Consider the following 8,586-nt stretch of genomic DNA (forward strand, 5'->3'; position numbering starts at 1 on the left):
GAGGTGCCAGGGCCGCGCTGGGCCGCGCCGCCGGGGGCGGGGGAGCAGCAGCCAGGGCTTGCGGGCACCTTTGCTACTTGCCCCTCCTGCAGTCCAGCCCGCTTCCCTCCGCCCGGGGCCGGCGGGCTCCGCTCCGCCCCGCCCCGCCCCGCGGTGGGACCCGGCCCCCGGCCCCGTCCGGCTCCGCGGCTCGCCCCAGCCCCGCTCCCGGCCCTTCAGCCCCAGGCAGGAGGCGCAGGCAGGACTCGCAAAACCCATTACTTTATTGCACCAGGATTTGGCAACAGCCGAGGACGGTTCCTGGCCCCGGGGGGCGGTGCAAAACTCAGCCATTTACAGGTATCTACACATGTACAGGGGCAGGGCACGGAGCCCAGCAGCAGGGCAGGGGAGGGACAGAAGTCGAGGCTTTTCTCTATGTACAGACTGGAGAATGAAGCACCTCCTGCCCAGGAACCCCTCATCTGCTCTTTGGCTGACAGAGGCGGTGCACAGGGGTAGTGAGATCGGAAACGATGCACAGCAGCGCTGCCGGGCATGCATGGCTACAGGGAGAGGATGGGGACCCCCGGGCAGCAGGGCCCTCCGGAGCAGCACAGCAGCCCTGTGCCCAGAGACACTGGTCCTTGGTGGATGGGCTGAATGGGGGTGGGGGAGCCTGGTACCATCCTGCTGCCCCACGCCCAGCCGGAGGGCAGCAGGGCAACGGGGGCACAGCTGGGCTGGAGGGAGTAGCACTGACCAGCCTGCAGCTCCCCCCCAGGCCAGAGCCTAGGCCCCTGGCGCCAGTCCAAGGGGTCGTGCCAGAGCCTGGCCCTGCCAGTGAAGCACGTAGTGGGGCAGAGACCAGGCAGCAGCAGCAGCAATGGGGACCCCGGGGTGGGCCTGTGGTGCAGTCCGGCCCCCGCGTTGGGGCTGCAGGGCAGGCGGCCGCAGGCACCCCCACCTCAGAGCCGGTAGCTGAGGCTGGCGGCCTTGGCCGGGTGCGTCACGGACCAGAAGTTGCGCTTGTTCTGCAGTTTCTGGAAGGCGTTGAAACTCCTCCTCCGCTCCCGCTTCAGCTTCTTGATCTTCTTCACCTGCAGAAGGGCAGAGGTGGGTTGGAGCAGGGACCCATAGCCCCCTGCCGCCTCCAGCCCAGGACCACCAGCCTCACCTTTCCTCTGTCAAACTCTTCGTCCCACTCGTCGAGGACGGTTGCACTACGGGCCCAGGTTGCATCCTGGATGGCGTCCCGGCTCACAGCGGACGCCTGGCCCTCCCATGTCAGCACTGCAGGGTAGAGCCAGGTGTCAGGGGCACTCTCCGCACAGCCACAGCTCCCCTGCCTGGTCTCCAGCACCGGGGCCCAGGTCGTCGTGCCCAGGCTTTACTGCAGGCAGCTGGAGAGCGAGGGCCGGTGCCACGTGCCCCAGCTCAGGCACCAGGCCTTACCTTGCTTCCCGTACGCTTTGTCCAGGGAATCCCGGAGCAGCTCCTGTACTGTGCTGTGCTCCTCCTGGCCCCGCCAGGCTGCCCTGGCCCCTGTGCCCTTCTCGGGGCTTGGGGCGGTGAGGCAGCGCTTGTACCCGTCTCTGACCTGGCTGTCCCAAGTGAACACTGGCACTGTGGAGAACATGAGTGAGAGCACACAGGCAGATATGGGCAGGCCCTAGGTGTGGTGCTCGGGCTGGGATGCCTCCTCCCCCACTGCTTCACAACCCTTGACCCCAAAGTGCCAGCACCTGGAGTCCAGGAAGGCCCGGGCCGGCTCTGCTCATAGCAAAGAGCCAAACTCAGACCGCAGCAGCCTCCCGCCCAGGAAGGGAAGCAGGAAACAGTGCTCAGCACAGCCCTCTGCCTCTGCTGGAGGCCACAGATGAGTGGCCTGGAGCCAGGCTCCGCATCAGGGGAGCGTGCAGGCAGAGGCGCAGCAGCTGCTACCTGAAGCACTGTCCACAGGACAGAGGCCGTTTGCAGCCGGCTGCTCGGAGGCAGGCTGGGGGGACAGGCTGCCGACACTCTCCCTCTTCTTGCACTTCCGATGCTCGCTCTCGCCAGCCGTCCCTGCGTCCTGCGGCTTTACCTGCCTGGGCTCCACAGCCCTGGTCTCTGCCTTGTCCCAGGCAGAGCAGCTGCCAGGGGACAGGACATGAGTTAGAGCAATGAGATGGTGCCTGGTGTTGCCTTACCCCTCCAAGCACCCAGGCTGCAAGGGGGCATCTCCCTGCCCCCCAGGAAGGGGGAGCCCTGTTGGAGCCCCAGCCCTGCCCCCCAGGGCCAGGCCAAGCTACTGCAGTGCTGACCCCTGGGTTGGGAGCACATCCCTAGGGGATGTCTGGTGGGGGCAATGCCCAGTGGTGCCTGCACCTGCTCAGCAGCGAGGTCCCCAGGCTACGTCCTTCCTCCACATCTCGCTTCTTCTTCTTCCTCTTTCGGGGGGAGCTGGTCCGCGAGCCTGCCGGGCTGCTAGGATCCAGTGGCGGGGGCCTGTGTTCGCCCCCCAGCCCCTCTCTCTTCCAGCTATCTGTCTTCTTTGTGGCTGCTCCCTTCTCCTGAGACACGGGGCTCTGGTCCTGCTCCATGTGCTTCCTTTTGCGGGGCGGGCTGCAGAGCCCCAAGCCCCCACTGCCCAGGCCAGGGCTGGTGGCACTGCCCTCCACCCCCAGATGGTGCTTCCGCCGCTTCTTTTTGGAGCCAGGGAGGGTCCTGGTGGGCCCCGGCTCTTGACCCTGGGACAGGGGGTGCTGTGGAGGGAGGGCAGGGGGGGCGGAGGCCGGGAGGTGAGAGCGAGCACTGGGGGGGGACAGGGAGTCTGAGCTGGGGAGGGAGCTGCTGGCAGGCTTCAGAGGAGCTGGAGGTTTGGGAGCAGATGAGGACGCCCTAGAGAGGGAGACACAGGCCAACACGGTCCTTTGCGGGGCCATCTTGAGGGCAGCCCCTCCTCCTGGCCCACCCGCCAGCCTCAGGCAAGCTGGGTCTGCACCAGGACCTGCCACGCAGGGGACAGTGCCCGTGGGGTCAGCCCCACCTTGGCCAGAGCATCCAGGACAGAACGAGACCAGTGGGACCCCAGGATGAGCAGGGCGGCTGCTTCTAGGGAGACATGGGCGCAGTGCTCTGCCCAGCCAGCTCCGGTGCAGGGCTCATTCCAACATCCTCTGGGGTCTGCTCTAGGTCCAGGCCCAGCCCCAGGTGCACGGGGCTGCTTGGGACCGAGGGGCAGGCTCAGCTCGGCTCGGCGGGCGGGCGGGGGCACGGCAGCACCGCTTACCTGGGCTTGCCAGGAGGCCAGGGAGAGGCGGAGGCGGGGTGGGTCGTGGCCATAGGGGAGGTGTGGTTGGCAAAAGGTGGGTGCGGCTGCGTGCGGCGGTCACTTCCGCTCGCCCTCCGCGGGGTGCTGCCCTGCAGTTATCGACATAAATAAAAACTTGGTGGTCTAAAAAAAGGAGGTTCCCGTGAGCCGAGAGGGGAGAACAAAAACAGAGAGAGGGACCCAGAGAAGGGGGAGGGGGAAGGGGCAGGGGCAGAGGGAAGCGGGTGAGAGAAGAAGAATCAGAAGAAGTGATCGCAGTTAGAAAACACAAAGGAAGAGAGGAAGGAAGGAAACGTAATCAAGCAGAGCTGCTACCGTGCCAGCCACCCCCTGTGCGCCATGGCACCCCATAGGGCAGCACCAGGTGCCACGTCCCAAACAGGGCTGAGCCACGGCCAGGTGCAGGCAGGCTGGCAGGGCCCCCACTGCTAGGGCCGGGCCCAGCCCTCCGCTAGACCCAGCCACGACTCCCGCGTGCTGCTGGGGACCGGTGTCCCGTCCCCAACCACCAGTGCAGCAGGGACAGGCCCCTACCCACCTTCTTGGCCGAGAGGGCCAGCTTCTTCGCAGGCGGTGGGGACATGGTGCTGCTCAGCTCCAGCGCGACGTTGGCCAGCAGTGGGGACTTCACCTTTGCCAGCTTGATGTCCTCGGGGCCAGCCGTCTCGGCATCCAACTCGGCCTGGCCGCAGTCTGTGTCCGCAGGGGCGCAGAAGCTGCCGGCGCGGCTCTTGGCCTTGGGAGGCCCCTTGGGCGAGTCACCCAGGGTGCCGTGCGCGGGGCTGGCCGGGCTGCTGCGGCTGCGGTCCCGCTCCTGGGGCTCGGGGCTGCCCCTGCTGCCCGTGGGCTCCTGGCTGCTGGCAGCTGACCGCACGGGCAGCTTGGGTGAGGGTGGTGACAGCGACTCCTTGCTCCCCCACGAGCCCTGCTTGGCGACCTCCGGCTTGGCCCCGCCAGTGTCCCGAGCGGCCTTGGGCAGCATGTGCTGCTGCGGTGCAGCGAGCGGCTTCTTGGGCCTCCTGCCCGGCTCCTCCGGTGCTGCCATAGGGACAGGCCTGGGAGCCAGCTTGGGCGAGGGGGACCCCACTGGGCTCTTGGGCTGCATGGTCCCATTCTGCAGCTTGGGCCCCAACCCGAACGTGCTCCGGGCCACTGGTACGCCCATCTCTTCCACTCCTGGAGACTTCTTCCCCTGCGGCACATCTGGCCTCTAGCCAGAGCCATGGCAGAGCCGGGTTAGTGGGGGAATATCAGGGAGCTGGACCCCACTAGGGCAGGCCATAGGATGCAGCCAGGGCTGCAAGCTCAAGGCAGTGCAGGCTCCCCCTGGCCCCCCGTGCTTGCAGAGATGCCTGCTCTCCCCAGAGCAATGTGCGCAGCTCAGCTGCTCCCACCCAGGGCCCCATCGTGGTGAGCTCAGGCCTCAGCCAGCTCCATCCTAGCCCCCCAGAGCTGCCAGGGAGCCTGGCACTCACTTTGCCAATCAGCGGCGAGGAGAGGGGCCCGTTGGCAACGGCCTTCTTGATCTGGTCGACACCAGTGCGGCCGGGCAGGGTGGAAGCAGTCTTGGCAGGGGGGCCCTCAGGGCTCTTCCGGGGGCCTGGGATCCTGAGGGGGCACCGAAGGCATGGAGGATGCCCCGTGCTATCAGGGCCCCTGACAGACCCCCCACCTGCCCCTGACGTCAGCCAGAGGCCCGGTAGGGGAAACCCGGGCACCGCACCCCCAGCTCCCGAGCACTGTGACCACTTGCCGGGAAGAGGCAGACACGGTGGGTGCAGACCCCGGCCCATCGCTCGCTCACCTCAGGTAGAAGAGCACGTAGGCCTGCTGGTTGAGGACCACTTTGATGTTGCTGGCGTGGACCAGGGAGTCGTTCATCTGGTACCACTGCCCGTTGCTGGCCTGGGGAGGGGTGCAGAAGACACCATCAGGCAGGGAAGAATGGGCCTGCCTGGGATCACCTGGAAAATCTGCCTCACCACAACCCCAGGACCTGTTGGCTGGAGCTAGCTAGGGGCACAGCACGCGCTCCGTCCAGGCTGGCAGGGTGGGAGAACCCCTGGCCATTACACCAGCCCTCTGGGCATCTCTGTGCTCCAGCACATGCCCATGCCCCAGCTGCACCAACAGAGACCCACCTTCACATAGCAATAGTAGTGCCCCGCGTGACAGCTGTACCCCGAATGCACCAGCACCGCGTAGAGGCTGTACATGACCGGGTCGCCGCTGCTTTGGGACATGTAGGGCCGGATGTTCAGGAACTCGGGGTAGCCCACGTCCTGCACAGAAGGATGACATGGAGGAAGTGCAAGAGTGAGACGTGTCCTGGGCCCTCCTCCTGGACAGCAGGACGCACCCCACCCAGCCCCAGCCCCAGGCACCCACCTTGGTGATCTTGCCCCCACTGAAGTTGGCGAAGCGCTTGAGGGAGAGCGTGAGGACGTTGGAGGCGCGGTGGATGGTGAAGCGCTTGCTGGCCGGCACCTTCTTCTTGCACCTGCGCAGGAAGACACAGGTTACCCGGTGCCCTTGCCCCAGCCCTGCTGCTGCCAGCCATGCCAGGCAGGGAGCCTGCAGAGCCAGTCAGGACCCCAGGCACTGTAGGGTATGAGATCCCCGTGCTGCAGCTCGGGGCACCGGCTCACTGTCCAGGAGGGTGGACACACGATGCAGGAAACTCACTTGGCGCACATGTAGGCGTTGTCCCCGCTCAGCACGTCTGCCTTAACGAAGAGCTCCAGCGCGCGCACAATGTTGGCCGCTTGCTGCAACGACAGTAGGGGCTAGCGAGCGGCAGCCCGGCCACCAGCTCTGCTGGCCCCACGGCCAGAGTCTGCAGCCAGCCCCTCCAGCCATGTGTTGCCCCATAGGCTGGGGGGAGCCCTCGAGGCCCCTGCAACGGTTCAGAGGGAACATGCGACACCCCCATGAGGGGGGCTGGCAGGGGTCTCTGTGGAGCTAGTGCCCCCACAATGCAGTCACGTGGTCCAGCGTGTCCACCCTGGCCCTGGACGGCAGGTGCAGGTCACACAGGGACGGGGCAGGGCTGGGCACCCTTGCCTGCCCGACAAGCATCCCCATCTGATGGGCTCCAGTCCCACCCCCGCCGGGAACACCGCATGGCTCCCACGCCCCCCGGCTGGGGCTGACCAGCCAGGCGCACCCGGATCTCCAGGGCCACGTCCAGGTAGGGGTCGTAGGTGTCCGAGACGCTCTTGCACACCGAACACTTCACTGCAGGGAGAAGAGAGCCGGGCCTCAGCGCACTTGGCAGGATGCAGGACAGCAGCCCCCAGCCCTGCATTGGGCATCTCTCCCCGCCCCCACTCAGGGTGCAAGTCACGGGAAGCAGGCAGAGCGCTTTGCTACGTGCCCAACCGAGCCAGGCCGGGAACTGCGACTGCTGCTAGCACAGAGCACCGCCACAGGGCCCTACCGCCTGCGTGCACAGGATTGTGCCCAGGCTGGAGGACACGCTCCTCTTTACCCCACAGCCCTCTCTGGCGCTAAGCCCCGAGGGGAACCCGACAACACGGCTCACGGCCCCGGGGGGAAGCTGCCAGGCAGGCTCGGACACGTCGGCCCCGCGGAGAAGGCGCCAGCAACCCCCACTCACCGCGGGACCGCAGGTAACCGCCGAAGATCTGGTGAACCAGTGTCGTGGCCTGCGTCTGCCGGTCCAGCCTGCGAAGGAACGTGGTCTCACGCAGTTGCAGGGCCTGGGTCCCTGCCAAGCGCCGTGTCCGGCGGGGAGGGAACCGGGAGAGCAGTGGGATGGGCGTGGACCCCTCCTGGGCGTGGGTCCAGGGCTCACGTCCCTCGGGAATGAAGCACGTGGCTTTGTGCCACGTCCAGTGGTATTTCCTCCCCCCTAGTCTCCAGGTAGAGACCCAGCAAGCGCTGCTGTGGTCCAGCCTGGCTGCACACGAGCACCCAGACACGCTCGGAGAGGACAGGAGCGACCTCTGTCGGTGGGGCCGGGCTGGGGGACCAGGAGAGGGCCGAGGCTTTCCCGGGAGTGCCCCCAGCCACCTACTTGGTGCAGCCGTTGAGGCAAGCCTTCTGCATGGCGTCGATGGTGTAGCGCAGGAACTCGTGCGCGTCCTCCTGGCTGCCGAAGCGGAAGTGCCGGGCGATCTCTGCGGGGCGTGGCGGGGACCAGTCAGTCACGTGCCCCGAGAGGGAGACCCCCCCACGCCCCCGGCCGCGCCCAGGCACCTTACTTTTGAGGTCACGGATGAAGGCGACGGGCTTGATGGCGTTGCCGCTGTTGGCGAAGGCCTGCACGGCGTGGTTCTGCATGAGGCACAGCATGCAGAAGCCACCGTGGCGACCTGCGGGGACGAGCGGGGAGCGGTGAGCGGTGGTGGCGGCAGCGCGCTCGCCGCCCGCCCGCCCGCCCGGCTCGTGGCACTCACAGGCGCGCGCGTGGTCCTGGCCCAGCAGGTAGTTGGCGAGCGGCGCGGTGTGCGTGAGGCACTGCAGCGTGGCGTTGAGGAAGCAGGTGTTGCCCAGGTTGTGCAGCCCGGCCCCGGCGCGCCCCGTGCGCTCCCAGCGCAGCCGCAGGCGCTCGGCGGGGAACAGCACCTTCTGCGGCGCCGGCACCCCGTCCGGCCCCGCGCCCGCCCGCCCCCCGCACGCTCCGGGGCCGGGGCCGGGGCCGGGCGGGGCGCCGGGGTCGGGGCCGGGGCCGGGCCGCGCCGGCGCGAGCAGCACGTACTTGGCGGCGGCGGGCCCGGGCGGGACGGGGCGGCCCCGCGCCGGCTCGAACTCGATGCGCTGCAGCAGCACGGCCCGCGCCGACGCGCCCAGCAGCCGGCCCAGCTCGCCGCCCTCCGCCGCCTCCCGCCGCGCCGGCCGCAGCGCCTCGCGCAGCTTCTCCACGATCGGCATCGCGGCGCCGGCGCCGGGCGGGCGGGCGGGACGGGGGCCCGGGACGGGACGGGTCGGCCTAGCCCCGGCCCCGCGCCGCCATCCGGGACACGCGCACGTGGCCACGCTTCAAGGGGAGGTGCCCGCGCGCGCGCCGCCGACGGAAACGCCGCCGCCTCGCCTTTAAGGGGCGGGGCCTCGCGGGCCCAAGCAAGCCCCGCCCACAGCGGCAGGAGGGGCGGGGCATGCGCCGCTGGGGAGTCCTGCGCCGCCAGCAGGGGGCGGGGCCGGCCCTGGCCGGGAGCGCTGGTGCGGGGGCCACGGGGGGCTGCCCTGCCCGCGCCGGGCACCGCGTGTGCGGCACCCCGGCCTGCACGGGCCCGCCCCCCGCCCTCGGCCTCGGGACGCAGCTGGTT

General features: G+C 68.5%; 1 protein-coding gene across 1 annotated transcript; it reads right to left on the reverse strand.

The window, feature by feature from the left end:
- Positions 1-245: 245 nt before the first annotated feature.
- On the reverse strand, positions 246-8,295 carry USP36 (ubiquitin specific peptidase 36). Its single transcript, XM_059731931.1, has 17 exons — positions 7,717-8,295; positions 7,522-7,632; positions 7,335-7,437; positions 6,915-6,982; positions 6,462-6,532; positions 5,981-6,063; positions 5,684-5,795; positions 5,437-5,577; positions 5,100-5,200; positions 4,771-4,903; positions 3,834-4,505; positions 3,254-3,384; positions 2,350-2,862; positions 1,924-2,114; positions 1,435-1,605; positions 1,157-1,272; positions 246-1,079 (listed from the first exon to the last, which is right to left on the reverse strand). The coding sequence occupies exons 1-17, from the start codon at positions 8,189-8,191 to the stop codon at positions 948-950; spliced, it is 3,324 nt and encodes a 1,107-aa protein (XP_059587914.1). The 5' UTR covers positions 8,192-8,295; the 3' UTR covers positions 246-947.
- Positions 8,296-8,586: the final 291 nt, after the last annotated feature.

Source organism: Alligator mississippiensis, chromosome 8 (assembly GCF_030867095.1).
Source record: "Alligator mississippiensis isolate rAllMis1 chromosome 8, rAllMis1, whole genome shotgun sequence".
NCBI classification, from domain to species: domain Eukaryota; kingdom Metazoa; phylum Chordata; order Crocodylia; family Alligatoridae; genus Alligator; species Alligator mississippiensis.

What these genes read in the sequence shown, in the direction of transcription:
- USP36 (XM_059731931.1), bottom strand. Translation starts at nt 8,191, where the DNA reads ATGCCGATCGTGGAGAAGCTGCGCGAGGCGCTGCGGCCGGCGCGGCGG. An exon ending in CCAGGACCACGCGCGCGCCT is followed by an intron (nt 7,633 to 7,716) that starts GTGAGTGCCACG and finishes TCGTCCCCGCAG; the next exon opens with GTCGCCACGGTGGCTTCTGC. An exon ending in CAAAGCGTACGGGAAGCAAG is followed by an intron (nt 1,273 to 1,434) that starts GTAAGGCCTGGT and finishes TCTACCCTGCAG; the next exon opens with TGCTGACATGGGAGGGCCAG.